Below are 23,151 nucleotides of genomic sequence, written 5' to 3'. Positions count from 1 at the left end.
GTCTTCGGAGAAGGGCGGCATATAAATCAAATTAAAAAAAAAAAAGAAAAACAGAGCTTGAGAGGGCCGCGTGTGAGTTCCATTTTCACTGGCAGAGGATTGCAGGAGGCCGTGGCAGCTGAAAACGGAGTTTGGGACCCCGTTTTTCTCTGGCAGAAGCACCGCGGGCTGGTCTTTCATTCTTTCCAGGGTGGCCCTACAGGCCAGATCTAAGTACCCCATGGGCCAGATCCAGGCCTCAAGCTTTGAGTTTGACACTCCTGGACTAAAGGGTCATTTTTTCCCCTTCCTTATTGCAGATCTCTGGAAGGACTGCAGGCCTTCAACAGCTTGGAAGAGCTCATTCTGGACAACAATCTTCTCCAAAGTGACCTTCGCTTACCCAGCATGCCACACCTTCATACCCTGATGCTCAACAAGAACCAAATATCCTTTTGAAAACAGAGGGAGGGGGGGAGACTCCGCCAGCTGCCTGGCCATCTTTCTGTGGCAGCCACATGAAAGAAGGTCAAATGTGGTTTAGACGCAGGCAATAAATACCCTAATCTCTTTTCTCCTCATTAGCCAGAAGGTTTACAGTGGTTCTTTCATAAGCAGGATGCCTTGGTCTCTTTTTCCTCGAAAATAAGAGGGAGGGAAAGAGGTGTGAGACTGTAGTTCATGGCTCTGAAGGAATCTTTGTTAAGAAACTCAAAAGTGGAAATAACAGCCAATTTCATTTGGGAAGAAGGAATGCGGCTGTTTTTTTTTTTTTTTTTTTTGGATTCTGGAGAAGGCTGACCTCTAGTGGAAGACGGGATGCAATGAAACAAGGCAATCCAGAGGTTCGTGCATCCTGAATTCTTGATTTCCTTAGCAGGTTTAGACTCAGCATTCAAGTAACTAGGCTCCAGAATAGCATTTCAGGCAGTCGAAGGGCTTGTTGGCGCCTGGCGAAGAGGGCCGGCGTGTGGCTACTTTGGGTTCTTACGGGCTGCGTTTTGCTCGTTTCATTTGAACTTTTGAAACATTCCTCTGTCCTTGGATATATGCACACATGTACCCTTTTCTTGCAAAGACTAGTAGCTTGCGCAAGAAGCTTAGGAACCGTGCCTGCTCGGTTTCATTCTGAGTGTAGCATAGGCCCGATCTGAAACTATCAGTCCAGATTTTTGAGAGATTATCGGGACTGCAAATCTCTTAGCCACGAAACTGTGAGGCTTCCGAGGAGGAGAGAAATAACAGCAATCAAACCGTTAATTCGGTGTTAATGAATGCAATATTTGCATGCTCTAATACTGATTACATACTGATGTGCCCCCTCATCAATATGTGTATTGTAATGATAACTATGGTTCTAATTTTTTTCTTAAAGCCACAGTTTATTTAAATTGGTTGAGTATCTGTCATTTCAGCCACAAATCTATGAGGTATTATTAATCTTGGCCACATCAACTTTTGCAGAGGGAATATTCTGTTCTGTTCTGTTCTGTTCTTATTCCATTGCATATTCTATTCTGTTCTGTTCTGTTCTGTTCTTATTCCATTGCATACTCTGTCCTGTCCTGTCCTGTCCTGTCCTGTCCTGTCCTGTCCTGTCCTGTCCTATTCTATTCTATTCTATTCTATTCTATTCTATTCTATTCTATTCTATTCTATTCTATTCTATTCTATTCTATTCTATTCTATTCTATTCTATTCTATTCTAAGATGGGGTGGGATGGGATGGGATGGAATAATATGGAATAGGATAGGATAGGATAGGATAGGATAGGATAGGATAGGATAGGATAGGATAGGATAGGATGGACTGGACTGGACTAGACAATATGGAATGGAATAATAGGGATAGGATAGGATAGGATAGGATAGGATAGGATAGGATAGGATAGGATAGGATAGGATAGGATAGGATGTAGAATACCATACCATACCATATAATATAATACAATACCATACAATAGAATAGATTTGAACAGAACAGAATGTAAAATATAATGTAAAATAAAATAGAATGTGTTTTATATTATATTTATTATATTATAAAATATATATTTTAATAGGACAGGACAGAACGGAAAGTAGAAACTGTGGTCATTTATTGAAAAACTTCTGTTTGTAAAGCAAACTAATGAAAGTGGTCAGCAACTATAGACAATACAAGATGTTTACTCCAAATCCAACCTCAAGAATCAGTCACTGAGGGACAGTTGAACAGGACACTTTTGATGGCCGTGTAGAAGACCTGTAAGGATATTGAGGCATCTCCTGAGGGAGAGGGTTCCAAAACAGGGAACTGCTGTAGACGAGGTTTTCCTTCGGAGCTGGGCCTCCATTTCGATCTCTTGTGGGAACTTCTCCCTCAGCAGCCATCTCCCTTCACAAATTCACAGAAATTCCACCTTGAGGAAATATCCCCTACAGTAGTTAAAATATCAGAATTATGTAAAGTCAAATAAATCTAGTAAGACCTGGAGACTGATAGGTGCCAAGGGAAATGGTAGAGATATCGGGCACCTGGGATTCTAACCAGGTTACTTTAAGTCAAATTGACTCAAAAGAGGTAGGTGTGGTTCCACACTGAAGCATGGACACCATTTCTTGCTGGCAGACTGCGTGGTTTGCATCAAATGCTTAAAAAACCCAAGTCAGAGGAGCCCAGGAGAGAATCAAAGTCTATGTTAGAGTTTGCAACAATCCAACCAGCACACAAGTAAACAATTCAGCAGGATTCATTTAGAAAAGAAACTCCTTTATATACAGTAATATAAAGCATGATGCATGTATACAATACCCATACAGCAGAAGCCAGAAGCTCAGAATCCATAATCACAGAAGCAACAATGCAAGGACAAGCCAACTCTTTTATACCTAACGGTCAAGCTAAGCCACACCCAGGCTCCAAACTGTCTGAGTCACCAAACAGTCCCCATTGGCTGACCTGTTGCCATGTCTATTCCAATTCATGACCTCTTATACACTGATAAGAGTCTATAAGAGATTAGAAGTCTCCTGGTCTAACCTTACGAGCAGTACAATCCAATAAAGAAAAAAAACACACCAGTTTAATCTTGGAACTAAATATGATAATAGGGCTATCTGGAGATTGATTACTTTTTGAGATGTTTGCTTCTAAGTCACATTTTTAGCCTGTTCCTCTCACCCCTCTGAGATGACTGTACATGCTAGGAACAGAGGCTGTTTTAGTAACATCTTCATAAACTTCCTCTGCTGATTATGTTAAGCAGGAATTTAAGAAGGAATTAACTAGACTGAAAGGAATTCCATATAGTACTGTTAATACCCCTCAAGGCCTATTTGCCTGCAAACTTCTTATCTGGTCAATCTACAGGAGAAATTTTTGAACTGACAAATCCTAGAACCGTTGTGGGGAAAAAGTAACCCAGCCTTGAAGTGCTAGCAGGTTCCTAATCAGCTAATAAATTCAGAATAATATGAATAATTTTACAGAGATCACTGTTTTCCTTTGGCATAACATCTTTTGTAAGTTAGATTCAAAAGGATGCAAGTAACTAAGAACCTTCCAGAGTTTTCCATTCATTGTTTGGACCTTAGTTTATAAAAGACCCTTCCTTGTCTTCTTTCTTTCTTCTTCCTTCCTTCCTTCCTTCCTTCCTTCCTTCCTTCCTTCCTTCCTTCCTTCCTCCCTCCCTCCCTCCCTCCCTCCTTTCCTTTCCTTTCCTTTCCTTTCCTTTCCTTTCCTTTCCTTTCCTTTCCTTTCTTTCCCCTCTCTCTCCTTTCTCTTTCTTTCATTCTCTTTATTTTTCTTTCATTCCTTCTTTCTTACTTTCTTTCCTCCTTCCTTCTTTCTTTTCTTTCTCTTTTCTTTCTTCTTTCTTTCTTTTTGTTCTTCCCTCCCTCCCTCCCTCCCTCCCCCTTCCTTCCTTCCTTCCTTCCTTCCTTCCTTCCTTCCTTCCTTCCTTCCTTCCTTTCCACTGTCTTTTGTTTCATACTGGAGATTCATGTTAATATCCACTGACAGAACTTTTTTTAAAAAAATTCTTCTTTCCTTAAGTCATTTTGTTGCCTTTCTCACCCAGAGAAATCTATTGGTTTCAAGAGTATTTCATTCCCTGCTAGAAAATCCATGGAGTATAATACTCAGTACCATCTATAGGGTGGTTTTAGCTACTGATTCCTTTTGGGGTTGTTGGTTTCTAGAAGAACCAACATTATCTGCCTGTGAAAAAATTTCTCTAGTGATCAAACGTCAGTACTTCGAACATAGAATAACATGATTGAAAGGGACCTCGGAGGTCTTCTACAGATTTAACAGGTTAACGGAGTTGGAAGGGACCTTGCAGGTCATCTAGTCCAACCCCCCCACCCAAGCAGACCCTACACCATTTTTGACAGATGGCAGTCTAGTCTCTTCTTGAAAGCTTCCAGTGATGAAGCTCCTACAACTTCCAAAGGCAACTTCTGTTCCATTGGTTGATGGTTCTCATGGTCAGAAAGCTTTTCCTTATTTCCAGGTTGAATCTCTCCTTGGTCAGTTTCCATCCATTATTCCTTGTCTGGCCTTCAGGTGCCTTGGAAAATAGCTTGACCCCCCCTCCTCTGTGGCAGCCCCTCAAGTATGGGAACACTGCTATCATGTCTCGCCTGGTCCTTCTCTTCACTAGATTACCCATGCTCCTAGTCCAACCCCCTGCTCAAGCTAGAAGTTCTAGACAACAGCTGTCCCATCTCTTATCAAATTCTTCTTCGACACAGCTTCTTCAATACAATTTCACAACTTCAAGGGTAAAAATAGGACTTTCCCCTTTCCTGTTTCAGATTCTGGGTGAAAGGGCACTTGAAGTAGTAAGAAATGAAACACATTAGGCTGTTAGCTACACTACATAAAATTATTGGAACTAAGTTAATTCCTTGGGGAACGATCATATTTGGAACTCCTTCTAAATGAAAGCCAAGAGGAATGATTTGTGTTGAGCTCTGCATCAAGCACCTTTTCACCTGCGTATTAAAAAAGAGGAGAGGAAACAATCTTCTCTCCCAAGGATTTTACCTGGGATCTTGTCTTGCATCTCTGCATTTCCTCCTTCGCCTCCAGCAAATAAGATGTAAATTGGTATGCATATAGTCAGAGGGAGGCCTTGAAGGACCAACATCTGTTTCTGCTCCAGGGCAATGCCACGGCCCTTTAGTTATTGAGGTGAAAAAGTGGGGAATATTCCATCTGCAAGAGATAACAAAGATAACAGCAACACATACATCAAAGTCAAAGACAAGCAACCGAACTGACCTGAATTTGTTAAGAGAGTCACATAATAATTGTGGTGACAAACTCCAGAAATAAATGGATGAAACAAGGAATGGTTGATTGAAACCAATAATTTTGTGCCAAAAGTTGGAAAAAAGCCTTCCTTAATCTTAGGATGAACTTCACTGTAGAAAAATTAACGTAATTATGATTTGGCAGATTTGAGATCTACATATATACTGTACTTTGTTTGTTTGCTTAGTAGTAAGTAACCAAGATGATTAGCGGACTGGAGGCTAAAACATATGATGAACAGTTACAGGACCTGGGCATGGCTAGTCTAGTGAAGAGAAGGTCCAGGGGAGACATGATAGCAGTGTTCCAATATTTGAGGGGCTGCCACAGGGAGGAAGGGGTCAAGCTACTTTCCAAAGCACCTGTAGGCCAGACAAGGAGTAATGGATGGAAACTGACCAAGGAGAGATTCAACCCAGAAATAAGGAGAAATTTTGTGACAGATCAGAAGTTGCCTTCAGAAATTGTGGCAGCTTCATCACTGGAGGCTTTCAAGAAGAGACTGGACTGCCATCTGTCAGAAATGGTGCAGAGTCTACTTAGGCAGCGGGGCTGGACTAGATGACCTCCAAGGTCCCTTCCAACTCTGTTAATCTGTATCTGTATCTAGTAGTAGTAGTAATAAAAATTGAATCCAAGTTTGAGGTCATTCTTTCAAATATATTGTTAAATATGTAATCCTATTGCCTCTACTGGGACACGGTGGCTCAGTGGCTAAGACGCTGAGTTTGTCAATCGAAAGGTCAGCAGTTCAGCAGTTCGAATCCCTAGTGCCGCGTAACGGGATGAGCTCCCGTTACTTGTCCCAGCTTCTGCCAACCTAGCAGTTTGAAAGCACATAAAAAATGCAAGTAGAAAAATAGGGATCACCTTTGGTGGGAAGGTAACAGCGTTCTGTGCGCCTTTGGTGTTGAGTCATGCCGGCCACATGACCACGGAGACGTCTTCGGACAAGGCTGGCTCTTCGACTTTGAAACAGATGAGCACTGCCTCCTAGAGTTGGAAACGACTAGCACATATGTGCGAGGGGAACCTGTACCTTTACATTGCCTCTACAGCTACATCTTGAAGCCATAGCCTATTCCACCTCCACCCCATAACCATCCCCAGAGTTGGAGGACAAGAATTTCTTTCCTGCTTCTTCAATAGTCCTCTGACCTCGGGGAAAGGGTGCAGGCTGGGAATAGCTGAGAACTACTAACTAGATTATCATACGATCCTGCTTGTCTGAAAGTCCCAAAAGATTTATTCATTTAATCACACTGTCCACATTTGTAAGACCCCCATGAAACTCTAATAATCCCCAGTGGCAAATATATAGAACATAGAATAATAGACTTGGAAGGGACCTTGGAGGTCTTCTAGTCCAACCCGCTACTCGAGCAGGAGACCCTGTACCATTCTAGAAAAGTGGTTGTCCAGTCTCTTTTTGAAAGCCTCCAATGATGACGCACCCACAACTTCTGAAGGCAAGCTGTTCAATGGGTTGATTGCTCTTGCCATTAGGAAATTTCTTCTTAGTTCTAGGTTGCTTCTTTCCTTGATTAGTTTCCATCCGTTACTTCTTGTCTTGCCTTCAGGTGCTTTGGATGATAGGTTGACTCTCTCTTCTTTGTTGGCAGCCCCTCAAATACTGGAATATTGCTATCATGTTACTCCTAGTCCTTTTTTTCTCTAGACTGGAAATAACAGGGGTGAAATGCTCCCGGTTCAGACTGGATCCCCCGATCCGGTAGCGATGGTGGTGGGTGGTTCGGAGAATTGGTAGCAAAAATCCCTGTGCCCCCCACCCACCCATGCCCAGCTGAGCCACACGATCATCAGAGGCTTTTTCTTTTTTTACTTTTAAAAGCATTTTTTCTACAACCTCTTCTGACGAAAAAATGCTTTTGAAAGTTAAAAAAAAAAGCCTCTGATGATTGCACGGCTCAGCTGGTATCGTCAGAGGCTTTTCAAAGCATTTTGTTCTGCAACCTCTTGGCTGAAGAGGTGGTAAAAAAATGCTTTGAAAAGTCTCTGACGATTGTAGCTGAGTTGCCTGATCAGCAGAGAGGTATTTTTTAAAAAGCCTCTCTGACGATCCTAGCTGAGTTGCCTGATTGGCAGAGAAGCTTTTCAAAGCATTAGAAAAAGTGCTTTGAAAAGTTAAAAAAAAAAAAGTTGGCCACGCCCACCCAGTCACATTACCCCCCCTCCACACACACACACCAAGCCACACCCACAAACCAGTAGTAAAAAATTTTACATGTCACCCCTGGGACATACCCAATTCCTCTAACCATTCTTTGTATGTTTTATTTTTATCTTATACAAAAATGCAGCAAATTCAGAAGAATTTACGAATTCCTTTTCACGGAATTTTAGATATAGAGAATGCATTAAATAAGGGGTCCTTGGTGCTCTCTGAGCTTGATTGTTTCGTTACCCAAATTAGATATCATCAAACGCATTCTTTTCTATATTTTTTTTATTACTTCCTTCTCTTTAAACTGGGTCTTTGTTTAGTCAGTGCTTTAATAGCAGTTTCTTTAGTCAAGCATTTCTGCTAACAAACTTAACCTATTTCCCAAGATGCACCCATGGTATATTGAGGCAGTCATTTGACTCCGTTCCAAAATTCATTTTTCCAACCTGTTGTAATATATTTAGTGATGAATGTACTGTGAAAGCAACTGCCTGTTGCCATGTTGGAAAAGTTTCATGGCTTCAGCAGTCGCTAACCATTTCCCCATACAACATCCATCACTTTGTCAAAGTTTGTAATGTTTTGCAGACAGTCGGCTAGGAATGAAAAAGAAGCAAAGAGAAGAACAAGGAGGAAATAAATCCCAGGATCTTTCCATTTAAGCCAAAGAAAGAAAGAAAAAAAGTATTTCTTCTGCAAATAATTAATGTTGTAGTTCTTTAAATGGCTACACACACACACACACACACACACAGCATGAGAATGTGTGGGTGTGTGTACACATGTCCTCATTTGTGTGTGTATATATATATATAGTGTGATGTTATATAATAAGATATGCTGGTGGGCAAAGTGTTAATTAAAAGTTTCCCTTTTTGTTAATGTCATCAAATCCTTAGTCTATGACTCTGGATTATTCTGTTTGTTAGGGGTGGGAGAGGCACAATGTTGATTAAAAGCTTTCTATGTGTAAACAATACTCCAATCAAGAAACTGCCAAAGAAGCCAACAGCAAACAGCCCAAGCAAAGAATCTCTAAGACCCCCCCACACACACACAAACACACCAACACTGATAGGGCAAGCCACCAGAATATAAATTGACAACAAACCCCACTCCTTACTAGCACTGATGATGTTACCTATGATGTTATTTCCCCAAAAATAAGTCCTCTCCCCAAAAATAAACCCTCCCCTGAAAATAAGACCTCTCCCGAAAATTAGACCTCCCCAAAAATATTTAAACACATGTGCAGCCAGTCCCCATCATTTCCTCTGGTTGGGGTAGGGAGACAGAGCTGGAAATCAGGTAAGACAGCAAGAGGAGCCCCGTCTTGCTCCACGCGCCCCAAAATAATAAGACCTCCCCAAAAATAAGACCAAGCGCTTATTTCAGGGTTCAAAAGAAATATAAGAGATGGTCTTATTTTCAGGGAAACATGGTAGTTGGGTCATAAACGTGTACAAGAAAACAAGCAAGCTCAGAGAGCACTAAGGACCCCACAGTCCTCCTTCTCCTCCTCCTCTCTGCAAACCCTTTAGCACTGATGATGTTGCCTAGTTGGGTCATGAAATGTCTGCAAGAAAACCATCAATTTCAGAGGAACTCACAGTCCTTCTCTTCCTCTTCCTCCTCCTCCTCTCTGCAAACCCTCCTCCCTTCTAGCACTCATGATGTTACCTAGTTTGTAATGAAACGTCTTGCAAGAAAACAACCAAGCTCAGGGAGCACCAAGGACACTTCACTGAACCCTTAATCGGTGTCCTTGGATCATGTTGGCACAGTGTTTTATGAAAAGCTTCCTACTTTTTTATCTATTTATTTATTAAAATTATTTGCCACCCATCTCACCACAAATGGCATTCGAATCCTTGATCCATGCTCTGGGACCATGCTGGAGGGCAGGGGTAGGAGAGGCGCAATGTTGATTAAAACTTTCCCTGTTGTTTAACGTCATGGAATCCTTAATCCACACCTTTGGATACATAACAGAACTGGAGGGCTTGCTGGATCACTTGGCTGAAGTGGCACCTTCCCTGGAGTTCCTTAGTTTGCTGGGAAATTCAGCCTGTCCAAATGAGCTGGTCTGCAAAGACAAAGATGAGGGAGACTACCAGAGATACAGGTGAGTATCTTGGACTTTGCCTGTGGTCAACTGTGGCTCCTGAAATGAAATAGAAAATAATTTAGGGGAACTAATGGTCTATTGTAAGGGACACGGTGGCTCAGTGGCTAAGACACTGAGTTTATCGATCGAAAGGTTGGCAGTTCAGCGGTTCAAATCCCTAGTGCCGCGTAACGGGGTGAGCTCCCATTACTTGTCCCAGCTTCTGCCAACCTAGCAGTTCGAAAGCACGTAAAAAATGCAAGTAGAAAAACAGGGACCACCTTTGGTGGGAAGATAACAGCGTTCCATGCCCCTTTGGCATTTAGTCATGCCAGCCACATGGCCACAGAGACGTCTTTGGACAGGGCTGGCTCTTCGGCTTTGAAACGGAGATGAGCACCGCCCCCTAGAGTCGGGAATGACTAGCACATATATGCGAGGGGAACCTTTATCTTTACCTTAATGGTCTATTAAATGTTACCAGCTACGACACAGGACTCTTTTAGATGAGCGTACAAATCAATCAATGGAGTAAGATGCTCCAGTTCCAAGATCCCATATTTCAAAGATGCTTTATTAGATCTTAAGCTAGGGTGTACTTCCTCCACCTTCTCTCATGCATGGGGGAAACCAGTGTACCCCATTTTCCCAGACTTTCTAGAATCTCTCACTGCCTGATATAAAAATATCCAGTCCAGGGTGCCAGAGTTTGCAGCAGCAGAAAGCACATACAGGTAACTGATTCAGCAGGATTCATTAACTTCTCTTTATATATAATATAACATGTAAGTAAATGTACAATACCAATGGCAGGTACTTCCAACGTGGTAGTAGTTACAAGCAAACACAGGCAAGAGGAGAGAAGTTTTCAGTTTCAGTCAGCAGACTAGTTTCATTTCAGTCAGCAGACTAATTTCATTTCAGAGCTGAGCACAGAGCTACAGAACTAAGCCACGCCCAGGCTCCTTACTGTCTCAGCTCCCATTGGCTGACCTTGTTACTAAGCCCTATTCATTGGCTGACCTTGTTACCATGTCTCTGCCAGTCATAAATACATTGACACAGGGATTATCACACATTGGACTATTAAGAACAATTATATTGCATTGTGGGAAGAAATATCCATCTGGTTCAGTTCCAAGCTGGGAGAAAGCAGAACCACATGGGTTTGGACTTCTGGGCAGCTGAGCACAGAGTTGAGAGTGGGGGGTGGGGGTTATACCTTCTTTTGCACTTGAACTTCCTGTTCCTGTGCAAGAACATGTATTCTATTGGTTATTGTTAGATTACTATGGGGTCATGTAGGAGTTATGTAGGGGCCATAGCTGGGTCTATAGACAAGAGGAAATGTAAATCCTAGGTGTTTGTCTGAGCTAATTTTGCCAACCTTTTGTTTGTTGCTTATCTGAGTTTCTGTCTTGACCCAGTCTTTCTGAATGGATTATCAAATCTAAAAGCTGACCTCTTCAGTTTCTGCTTGGGGCTGGTTTCCAGATAGAATGGCCCAATCTTTCTTAATGGGCACAAAATATCTGCTGGGGGCTATTAAGAAAGACCAAGTCTGCTTTCTGTCTTAAAAAAAAAAAACATGTTTCTCCACTAGGGAAATATAATATTCTGCCTTTTTAATATTTCCCAAAATATTTCATTCTTCGTGGAGGGGGGGCGGTGCTGACTTTCTAGAGCATCACACACTAAGTCACTTCTGGATTGAAAGGATTATCCGGTGACATCACCATTGCCCAGGGGACACCCAGTTGGCAGGTCCTTTCATGTCCCCGGAAGGAGCTGGAGTGAAGGACGGAAGCTCATCCCAACCCACAGCAGGATTTGGGTCTCTAATGTGGACTTGCTAACCTTCAACCCAGGGTCCTAGCCACGCAAGCCACTGTGGTCCTATAGAACAATTATATACAACCTACAGATAGGTGACCCATGGAATGCAATCTGATGGTAAATTCCCCTATGCAGATTTCATTAACATCCCCTCCATTGTATAAATTGTTCGCCTCCATACAGTGCCTATGAGCCGCGGTGGCGCAGTGGTTAGAGTGCAGTACTGCAGGCTACTTCTGCTGACTGCCGGCTGCCTGCAATCTCACCAGGCTCAAGGTTGATTCAGCCTTCCATTCTTCTGAGGTGGGTAAAATGAGGACCCAGATTGTTGGGGGCCAAATGCTGACTCTGTACACCGCTTAGAGAGGGCTGTAAAGCACTGTAAAGCAGTATATAAGTCTAAGTGCTATTGCTATTGCATTCCGCCAGCTTTTCTTTGAGCCACGATTTTGCAAATTCTATCCTCCTCATTAATAGATCCCTACCAAGACAGCCATTCATTGCAAACCATTGACTCAGCAAAGTTCCCTTTGCACCACCCAAACTCTCAACAGCCTCATGCATTTCCATAAATTATCACACAAGGCAGCACCAAACATCACCAATTATGTTTTCAGGTTCCAGCCCTTTCTTTTTTTAAAAAAAAAAAAAGGCTCCATCAAATTGACAGCAAAATAGATGCGTGCATGATTTCATATTAGCATTCAAGGAAACGAGCAGAAGAAAAAAGGGCCTAGAATATGCAACGGAGCTCCCCAAAAATTTGGAATGAATTGTTTCGAAAGTCCTCTTCCCATTTGTAATCGTTAAGCCAACCTAGCTATGTTTCTCTTTAGCCCTGTCTGGTATAATTGGCTGCCAGTGTTAAAGAATCCTCAGAGTCGGCGGCAAGACAGGAATTATTACTGCACTTTGAAAGAAAACCATACATGCTGTGCATAATTTGTACTTCTTCAGTCGTCTTAAGGTGATATAGTCTGTGTATATGTGGGGTGCGTGAGCATTTTTAGACATATAATAGCAATATCAGGACAAAACAGTTTTGGGAATTTTATGCCTGTTGAATTTGCTTGCTTCGTTGTGCCTGTGCGGGAGGCTGTATTGTTGAAGTTAATTACTTTCTATTTTTCCCATCACAGTTTCAGCTTTTAAAGTACTGGTCAAGGCTAAGCTCATTTTCTTGCCTGAAATATTAAATTATTCTTTTGGGGAATAAGCCCAGGTTTCCAATTCTCACATTTGTTTACATTTTAGCAGCATGCTTTCAGGGCATGCTCTTAGCTCCACCAAAACCAGAGCTATATAAGGAGGACTTGAATTGCTCACCCTTGCAGTTTTAAACGATCTTCAAGAAAGCACCGTGGGGCCCAATGGCAGTGCCAATAATTGTCCTGTTTTCAAGTTTGTCTTTTTTTTTGGATAAAGTGGTTGAGAAGCTGTTGGTTTATTGGAGGAAGCAGACTATATTTATTTATTTATTTATTTATTTATTTATTTATTTATTTATTTATTTATTTATTTATACTTATATGCCGCCCTTCTCCCAAAGGACTCGGGGCGGCTCACAGAATTAGATGATAAGAACAATGAAAATAAACTACTAAAAGCAATTTAAAATCTCCTGATTAAAATCACCGTTCAGATCAGCAAATTTGTTGAAAAAGCCGTGTCTTCAGGTCACGGCAGAAAGAGCGGAGGTCAGGGGCCATTCAGAGCCCCATAGGTAACCCATTCCAGAGGGTCAGTGCGTCCACAGAGACCGCCCTCATCCTGGGTGCCACCAGCTGACATTGTCTGGCCGATGGCACCCAGATGAGGGCTGTCCTATGTGAGCGCACAGGGCGGTGGGAGGCCGGCAGAAGGTGATCCTGCAAATACCTTGGGCCCATGCCATGTAGGGCTTTATAGGTAAGTATCAGCACCTTGAAGCGGATCCGAAGAACTACCAGTAACCAGTGCAGCTTGCGCAGGAGAGGTGTAACACGGGAGTAACGGGAAGCTCCTGTAACAACCCGCGTGGCCATATTCTGGACCAGCTGGATCCTCTGGGTACACCCCAAGGGCAGCCCCATTGACTGCAATGCCCATGTAGAGGGCATTGCAGTAGTCCAAACGGGAGATAACGAGAGCTTGGGTGACTGTATGAAGGGCATCCCTGCTAGGAAAGGGCGTAACTATGCGGTCCCCCTTTTTCAATATGGGGTCAGATTTGGGAATAGTGCTGAGATGGCCTTGATTAGGCTTGTGGATGATCTCTGGTGGGACCAGGATGGAGACTTTCTTTGGTCTCTTGGTGACCTTCTATGTCATCAGTCATAGCATTCTTCTGGACCTGCTCAGGTGGTTAGGAATGGGATGCATGGTGCTATAGAGGTTCCCTTTCACCCAGGGTGAGTTCCCATCAGTGTTTCTGGGGTGGGGAAAGAGGTCTAGATATAAGCGCCTCTTGTTCTGACCCAGGCTTCCCTAAATAGCACGAAGCAGAGTCTTGGTCCCAGCAAAACCCCTTTTATTTACATGACTGTGAATTCCTTTCATTCACAGTCGGCAAGGCCCGGCAAACAGTCTTTCAAAGGGATTTTTATCAACACAGACCTTATTGAGCTTGGAAAGCTGCCATGTAAATAGTTTCCAAATGCAGTGTAAGGCAAAACTTGGCACAGAGTCTCTGAGAGTCACAGACAGATCTTCCCACTCTTGAAATGACCGAACGAACGAATTGTTTCCTGCAAATGCCCACTCCCCGTTTGCTCCTCTTTTGTTTCCAATGGGAGGGACCAATCATCTCCAAGGTGTGGCTTTACTCCTAAATCGACCCTGCTTTCTTAGTTGTTCTTGTCTTCTGGCAGCTCTGCAGTTGCGCACATTGGGAACAGGCTCCAGCTGTTCCTCTGCCTCACTGCTGTCTAGCTCCCTCTCTGCCTCTGACGCAGAGCTTTCCCCAGCCCCCAGTATTGGCCCATGTTCCCCCTCAACCTCCTCACTGTCCAACTCTGCTGTCAGCTCCACTGACCGCCGGCGGGCCACAAGACCTCCTTTCAAATCCACATAAGGTTCTTTCTCTTCCTTCTTTTCATTCCTACTTCACATCTCAACCCCTGGCTCACCAGAAGATGCCATCAGTGTCCCTGTCTTACTGCTTGGAGGTTGCAGCGGCCTAGATTTTTTTTAATTGTTAATTTTAATTTGCTGTTCACCCCCTGAAGTTGTGTGTCTAGGGATAGCCATATAAATTAGATGGAGAGATGGAGATGAAAATGCCACTTTTTAATTACATGTGGCTTAAATATTTACCCAAAAACTTGCCTGGATCTCTGATTTGTCTGCTATTTGGAAATATTTGAAACAAAGCAAAGTCTTCAGAGATAGCTTAGCTGGAATCTGAATCCTTTTAAACAGCTGTTCTAAGACATTTCACTTCACGAACCTAGCAGTTGGACAGCACGTAAAAAATGCAAGTAGAAAAATAGGGACCACTTTTGGTGGGAAGATAACAGTGTTCCATGCACCTTCAGCGTCGAATCATGCTAACTACTTGACCACAGAGACGTCTTCGGAAAGCGCTGGCTCTTCAGCTTAGAAACAAAGATGAGCACCGCCCCCTAGAGCCGGGAACAACTAGCACACATGTGCGGGGGAATCTTTACCTTTACCTAGTCTAGTGAAGAGAAGGACTAGGGGAAACATGATAGAAGTGTTCCAATATTTGAGGGGCTGCCACAAAGAATACAAGGTCAACCTTTTTGCCAAAACACCAGAAGGCAAGACAAGAAGAAAATGGATGGAAGCTTGCTAAAGAGACATCCAATCTAGAACAAAGAAGAAATGTCCTGATGGTGAGAACAATTAACCAGTGGAACGGCTCGTCTTCAAAAGTTGTGGGTGCTCTATCACTGGAGCTTTTTAAGAAGAGATAGGACAGACATTTTTCTAGAATGGTATAAGGTCTCCTGCTTGTGCAGGGGGTTGGACTAGAAGACCTCCGAGGTCCCTTCCAACTCTGTTATTCTGTTATTCTGAATCTGTTTTCTGAATTGGCCTTCGAACCAGATTTGGGATCACTGCCAAATCTACCACATCTCTGGTATCTACTAGCATAAGGGAAATAAATACTACTACTGGCATATCACACATATATTCTGAGAAGCTGCATCCAAAAAGGTAATTATATTATTTCGTAGCATAAGATATATGATCTGTACCATAATGTCTTCAACAAGTGATATAGTTTCAAATCTGGAAAAGGGAAACACCGTTGTTTCATTTATGCTCAGCACATGAGCTATAATGACTATTCCACGTTCAGGGTTTCCTATTTTTTTTTTTAAAATAAATTTAAAACTATGGTCTAGAGATTTGTTTGCATTTACGCATGCCAAATTTCTGCATTTGGGCTAAATATCTTCCCGCCACCTCACCCTTAAACTGCAAAGTACCACAATCCAAAATTGTGGTTTCATTGTGTAATTTATGAGATATTTTCACCACAGAATTCCTTAAAAATGAATGATATCTTTGTAGTTTACTGTTTTTCATTTTAAGGACATTTTTCTGACAATGCCTAACCTATTAATCATTTAAGCAAAAGGAGCTCCTTAAAGGAGCTGTTCAGAGGCAGGACTCCATGGTTCATTTAATGCTGTCTAGGAAAAAAAAAACACAGCAAACCTCGTTGAGTGACATTCTCTGCAGTTATGTGATGTAATATTTATAATATGTCACACAGCCATACATCAAAACAAACATGTCTGTTGTTGCATTTGTTAGCAAAATGTTGATTGTTGAAAAGAAAAAGAGGGTCAGGATAAGATTTAGTGCATGATTTATGGCAGGTCATTATATGAAAACTTGGGAAACTTTAGCCATTTGGGGGGAAATATTGTTTCTCTTGGCTTATTTTTGGGTTATTTTAAATTAATTTTATTGTGATTTGTACCAGATTCCATGGAAACCCAAGTTAACGTCTCTGTTGCTTTCTGCTTTTTTCTTGTTTTCCTTGCAAACTAAAACAAGTGTTAAGCAAAATGCATAATATCACGCAAACACTATCAAATTTGTCAAGGCACCATGACTTGGGGCTAGCATTTAATAAGCAATGTATAAAAAGTAACGATCAAAGATTAAATAAACAAAATAGGGCTAAAAATTCAACATCGATATGACTGAGGGGCAGACAAATATCAAACCATATATATTTTAATCTCATATCAAATGCTTTCCATCTATAAAGAAATAAAAACATAGGAATGGGTTTCTTTTTCTGTTCTCCACCCCACCCCCACCCCTTTGCAAAATCTGAAGACTTTGACACCAATTAGTATTTATAAATCCATCTGCAACTATTTATCATAAGCTGCTGGGTTGTGATGCTCCTTAATTTATGAATGTATCCTGAACGACCCATTCTGAAATCAATGCTGGTTTTTGTTCAGTCCACTCTTGGTGGACTTTTTATATGATGTAAGCCTAAAAGCAGAATAATGTGAAATAAAAAATAAAATAATGAGTTCTACCTAGGGGAAAACAGGAACTGTTATTCAAGAAATAGCAATACCGCTTGACTAAGCAAAACAAGGAGCAGGGTTTTGGGTCTGGAAGTCAGTGTTGGCTGTCTGTCAGGTTTCGAGGTCGTCTCAAATAAATTGCATTTCAAACAAAGTCTTTGAAGAAAACTCCCATTTATTTAGCACGACATTCTAACTCCAACTGCATCGCAACCAACACTGACTTCCAGACCCCAAACCCTCCCTTTCCGTTCCCCACTCCCCTGCACTCATTGGCCATCTTCCAAGTCACTCTACCCGTAATCTACTGCTCCAGCTCAAAGGAATTTCCCTCCTCACATCCCATCTCCTAGGGGATATTATCTCCAGGGAAAATAAGTAGTTGAAAAGTCAAACATCCCTTTCCAGATGCCTCAGCTTCTCCTTCTTATGTCAGAACTAGAGTAAATGCAGCTTGAAGTGCTGACATCTGGTGCATAAGGATAAGCAACAGTCCGATTATGTAATGAGCAAACAATTAAATATACTTATTTATGCAGTATTCAACCATTGTTCGGGTACCACTTCCTTGATTGCACTGTTAGTCCAGTAGCCATTAAAAAAAAAATAATTACACAAATTTTTCATGTCATGTTTTGACATGAGATGCATCCCTAGTGATCGGATGATGTCAGTGGGTGGCCAGGAAACAGGATGGGACTGCCAAACTGTGAGCCATGGCCTCCTAGAATGGGGGAAATGTTGTTCCAAGACACTGAATGAGGAACAAAGAAGGACACATCCTAGTGGTATCCAGAGACTGACATTGCATGGTTATGTTTTGGTCAGTGGTGGGTTTCACATTATGTTACTACCGGTTTGCCGCGTGCGTGCATGCTCGCTTCATGCGCCTGCGTGCCTGCTTTCTGCATATGCGCCTGGCCTTCCGTGCATGTGCTTTGCTCACGCACGCACCTTCCTGTTGTGGTCCACCAGCAGCCTGCAGAGCTGGCAGCGGAGTTGGACAGTGAGGAGGCTGAGAAAAAACATGGGCCAGTCCTGGAGGCTGGGGTAGGCCAGGATGTGGGCTCTGCATCGGAGGCAGAGATGGAGCCAGGGCCATCTGGGAGTGATGTGCAGACTCCGGAGCCTCCAGAGGCTGACAGTAGAGAGGCAGACGAACAGGAGGAGCCTGTTCCTAGTGCACGTATGAGAAGAGCTGCCAGAAGGGAGGAGCAGCTAAAGCAGAGAGGACGACTTGGGAGTAAGGCCAAGAGATGATTGGCCCCTCCCATAAGGCTTACAAGACCAGCAACGGCTCTTGGGCTGTTTGTCGGAAAACAATGTTGGTAGATTTGTTTCTTGTCTTGCTGCATTTATTTCTTGTCGGCGTCTTCTGCTTCTGAACTTTTGCCAAGAAATGCCTTTGGTAGGTTGCCTAATTAGACCAAGGTTGGTGATAAGGCTAAAGAATTGTGTTATGAAGAATTTGTTTCGAATTCGTTTGGACTACGCTGAGAATGAGTTAATTGTCAGATGTTCTAATAAAGTTTGTTTGTTTACGAGCTCATTGTGTCTGATAATACCTATTTGGGCCTGGGTCACAACACTTCCGTGCATGTGCCCAACCTCAAAAACATGCCTAAATTGGATGGCATAGAGCCGGGGCAGGGGGCAGGACAGGGGGCAGGCCCACCTGCAATTTCTGCTAGCGGTTCGGGCAAATCGGTCCAATCCGGCTAAATACCACCTCTGGTTTTGGTACCAGAAAACATAACCATGCAAAAGACTTTCTGGCACAGTCTTCACTTCCTCTTCAAATACATCTCAAAGATGGCATACATATTTTCAGTGGTGGGAAGGCTTCGACAAGTAAATTGCTTGGCATTCTGAAATCTATACATGACAGTGTCCTCTCGTATATCGTGTGCAGGTGTTCAGAGATGCCTATAGACACTGTTCTGTCCCCAACCCCACGCATACACCCCAACAGACGTTCAGGAGTTAAAGACCAAACCAGCTGGCAAAATCCTTTTCCTTATGATAACGGAACTTGGCAACAACCTAGTGGCTGCCTGCCAAGAGTTTATTATTTACAAAGAGGAGAGATAACTTCTCCCCACTTCTGATACATCAAAGGAAAGCAGCTCAATAATTACAATCAAGTCCAGAGATAATCCAGTCTTAAAGCAAAAGTCCGGCAATGCAGAATGGCATGGAAGCTTTCAGCTTTGTTCGTCACAAGGTTTGACTGGCCACCACGCTCCCTTTTATATCCTGTGGGGTGTGGTCCAGTGACTCAGCCTAATCTCGGGCACGCCCTTTCTTCTGTTGCGTGCACTTATCTCTGCGACACTGGCGTGGGTCCAGCCAAGACTCATTACCCTCATCACTGTCCATCTGTGGCTGCGTGGACGTGCTTGGCCCTGGCCCTATCTCTTGCCCTTCAGCGGACACCGAAGGCATTGCCAGAGAGGAGGTTCCTGGAGAGGGAGGCCTTGCCAACTCCTCCCCTTCACTCTCAGAGTCCTCTCCTGACGATGACACAGGCTCTGGTAACGGAGCCACAACAGACACCGAGACTACAAAACAGGCTAGAAAAATCCTCAGGAAAGGAAGCCATTTTGTAGAGTTGTAACCATTGGATCCAGAGCAACCTACTGAGTCCCTCGCTTTGTTGCCTAAAAGGATAAATGTCTGTTAGTAACATTTAACCTCCTTCCTGTGACCCCACTGTGAAATGAAGCTTCCTGAATTGACTGAGCTCTATGCATTGCCAATTTTCTAAGGACATTACAGACTGGAGGAGAGGTTTCTCAGGCAGAGATAAATTGGCCTTGAAAGACCTGCTTGGGATATGTGGGTTTTTTTCCCTCTCTCCAGAACACACTGCTTTCTCTCACCAGGGTAGATAATAACCTTCTTTGACAAATCTGTACAAAGGAAAAAAAAAAAAAGAAGAAGAAGAAGAGAGAGAGAGAAAAAAAAGAGGTGTGGGTAGGTTTCCTAGTCTTCAGAAACGCTGAAGGGAGTCCAGAGCTGACATTAAATGTTCTATACATCAAATGTAAAACGGAGATGGATCCTTTTTCATTAAGCAGCGGTCCCTTAACTAGCAATTTTCTAAGTTGAAAGCTGTTGCAGTATGTCATGCAATTTATAGATCCCGGTGCCTGCCATAAAATGTTTTATGATAGCTTCATTCCCGTGTTATTAGTGGCTGTCTGCTTCTGAGAGGCACAGCCTTTTGATAATAGTCTTAAAGCACCCCAAATTACTTACCTGCAAGAGCCACATTCCAGATCGTGTTTTGTTGACAGTTTGAATAAGTTTTGTGTCCTTGTGTTATACTTTGCCTTCAAAACAAAGTGTTGGGAATCCTCAATAGCTCCTTGGCAGCTGACAGAGGCCTATCATTGGGTTTAACCCTCGGGAGGGGTAGGTTATCTTGGGGTGTTAACCTTTTTGCATTGTTAACCGGAGTGTTTTATGCACAGGCAACTGTTGCGATAACCCCAGTAACTGAAGCCATACATCACAGTAAAGAGATCTGGAGTGACAAATAACTCTGGATAAAATTTACAAGGCTTGAATGTATATTGTTCTTGGGTGTTCTTGAGGTTTTCCGCCTTTTCCCTGTCGTTTTTCATAGGAATTAGGGTTGTGTTTAGATTACAATTTTGTCTTCAAATAGAGATACACTGTTTATTTTATTTAATACCCATGCTCCATTTTTATAGGAGAAGAACGAGAAAATCGTATTCCTAGATTAAGGCTGCATGCGTGTAAATAGATACATTATTAGTAAATTCATATCCTACTGTTGGATCTATCTTCCACGTAGAATCTGTAACTGCTTCTATGGAAAAAATGCACTTATAGAGTTGGTTTAGATGGAAACTTTCTGACTTCCTGTCACGGAAAATTTCCATTTCTCCAACCTTCTACTACATTGACTTAAGCGTGGAGTTTGTGGTTTGATCCTGGTTAGTCCTGTATCCACACATGTGAGAAGGGAGAAATGAGAGAGAAATTGTTATTTTCATTCCCTGCTCCATAAATCAAAGTGTATGTCTTAGTGATGCATTTACAGCAATCCTGATCATTACAGCATTCATTTGTTCTTTGTTGTTACTTTGCTTTTCTCCAACTTCTTATCTGCCTTTCCCCCCCACCTTCCTCTTTTCTTCATTTCCCTTTCCCTTTCTCTTTTCAATCTCTCTCTTCCAAGAATTGTTGCAGGAATTGGGTAGGGCCAGTCTAGAGAAAAAGAAAGACTAGGAGGGACATGATAGCAGTGTTCCAGTATTTGAGGGAATCAAAGAAGAGGGAGTCAACCAATTCTCCAAAATACCTGAAGGCAGGACAAGAAACAATGGATGGAAACTAATCAAGGACAGAAGCAATCTGGAATTAAGGGTGAACTTCCTAACAGTGAGGACAATTAATCAGTGGGACATCTTACCTTTAGAAGTTGTGGCTGTTTCATCCCTGGAGGTTTTTAAGAAAAGACCAGGGGTGAAATGCTCCCAGTTCGGACTGGATCTCCCGATCCGATAGTGATGGCAGTTTGGAGAACTGGTAGCAAAAATCCCTGCCCCCTCCCCCCACCACCATGTCCAGCTGACCCATGCGATCATCAGAGGCTTTTTTCTTTACTTTTAAAAGCATTTTTTTCTACAACCTCCGAAGAGGTTGTAGAAAAAATGCTTTTAAAAGTAAAAAAAAAAAAAAGCCTCTGATGATCGCGCGGCTCAGCTGGGATCGTCAGAGGCTTTTAAAAGCATTTTTCTTACAACCTCTTTAGCCAAAGAGGTTGTAGAAAAAAATGCTTTTAAAAGGTAAAAAAAAAAGCCTCTGATGATCCCAGCTGAGCAGCGCGACCATCAGAGCCTTTGTTTTTCTTTTTAAAAGCAATGCTTTAAAAGTAAAAAAAAAGATTGCGCGCCACAGCTGATCACCCCCCCTTGCACGCTGTTCTATTTACCGCATGCCTCCTTTTGGCATGCATTGCATGCGCACCTCGCATTTGGTGCGTGGTGTACACTGTACATGCGCAGCCTGCGAACCAGTAGTAAACCGGTTCAGATTTCACCACTGCAGCCACCTGTCTGTAATTTATTTTATTTATTTATTTATGTAATTTATATGCCGCCCTTCTCCCGAAGGACTCAGGGCGGCTTACAAAGAAAACATTCAACAATTCGAAAATTACATAAAAAATTAAAATCCGATTAAAATTTATTAAAATTATTTCAATGTAAAAATCCCCCCAACGGATCAGCCCATTTGATAAAAGAGCCACGTCTTCAGTTCGCGGCGGAAGGAGAGGAGGTCGGGGGCTGTCCTAAGCCCGGTGGGCAAACCGTTCCAGAGGGTCGGCGCTCCCACAGAGAACGCTCTCCCCCTGGGGGCCGCCAGCCGACATTGTCGGGCTGACGGCACCCTGAGGAGGCCCGCTCTGTGGGAGCGCACGGGACGATGGGAGGATGGCAGGAGATGATCCTGCAGGTACCCTGGGCCTAAGCCATGTAGGGCTTTATAGGTGATAATGGTATAGGGTCTCCTGCTTGAGCAGGGGGTTGAACTAGAAGACCTCCGAGTTCCAGATCTATTCTGATTGCTTGCTTGCTTGATGATTGATAGGAAGAAATTACACTGGGTTCTTCCACCGCTTCTGAATCCCTGGGAAATGTACCTGAAATTAATTTGGGCTTTTTGATGACTTTCTGATTTGGAGTGATAGGTGTGATACCACTCCATGTTTTTCTTGATCTAAAGGGAGTTGCCCAATGAACCTCTCTAAGAGGAAAGTTGGGGTTCCTGATCCTGTCTCCCGGGCAGAGGGGATTCGAGTGCCTCCGAGAAAGGATTGGAAACGAAAAGCAGTTTCAGATGTCAGTTGCTTCTCTGTCCCTCAAAATGACATCACGATACAGGAGGCATCGGCACCGATGACAAGGCGGCTTTTAATGTCTGCGGCTAATTGCCTTTCATACTTCATTGTCCTCTCTTGTGTAACATCTGCCTTGCCAAGATGACTGGGAACGCTTTCCTGTCCATCATCCATTTGCCATTCAATGCCTCGCTCTTGTTTCCCCGGGATGTGAGAACTGCTTGTTCTCTTTGTTTCGGGAACAGAATTTTAGACATGCTCAGCCGTGGAAAACCTTCCTGGCTTAATAGTTCTGCTGCAAAGATACATCTTCTTTGATGGAGCCACAGAAGGTTAAAATAAGTAAGTCTTCGGCCTAAAGTT

At 42.8% G+C, this 23,151-nt stretch overlaps 1 protein-coding gene across 1 annotated transcript in view; it reads left to right on the top strand.

Moving 5' to 3' along the window:
* Positions 1-23,151, top strand: part of LRMDA (leucine rich melanocyte differentiation associated) — a 1,008,830-nt gene that overhangs the window by 572,709 nt on the left and 412,970 nt on the right. Inside the window, exons 3-4 of the mRNA XM_070945756.1 lie at positions 300-431; positions 9,457-9,591. Of these exons, the coding sequence (XP_070801857.1) occupies positions 300-431; positions 9,457-9,591 (267 nt within the window). The remainder of the gene's footprint in view (positions 1-299; positions 432-9,456; positions 9,592-23,151) is intronic.

Source organism: Pituophis catenifer, unplaced genomic scaffold, assembly GCF_029215685.1.
Source record: "Pituophis catenifer annectens isolate HBS135680 unplaced genomic scaffold, rPitCat1.0.hap2 SCAF_6, whole genome shotgun sequence".
NCBI lineage: Eukaryota > Metazoa > Chordata > Lepidosauria > Squamata > Colubridae > Pituophis > Pituophis catenifer.
This window is presented reverse-complemented; position numbering and strand designations above follow the sequence as displayed.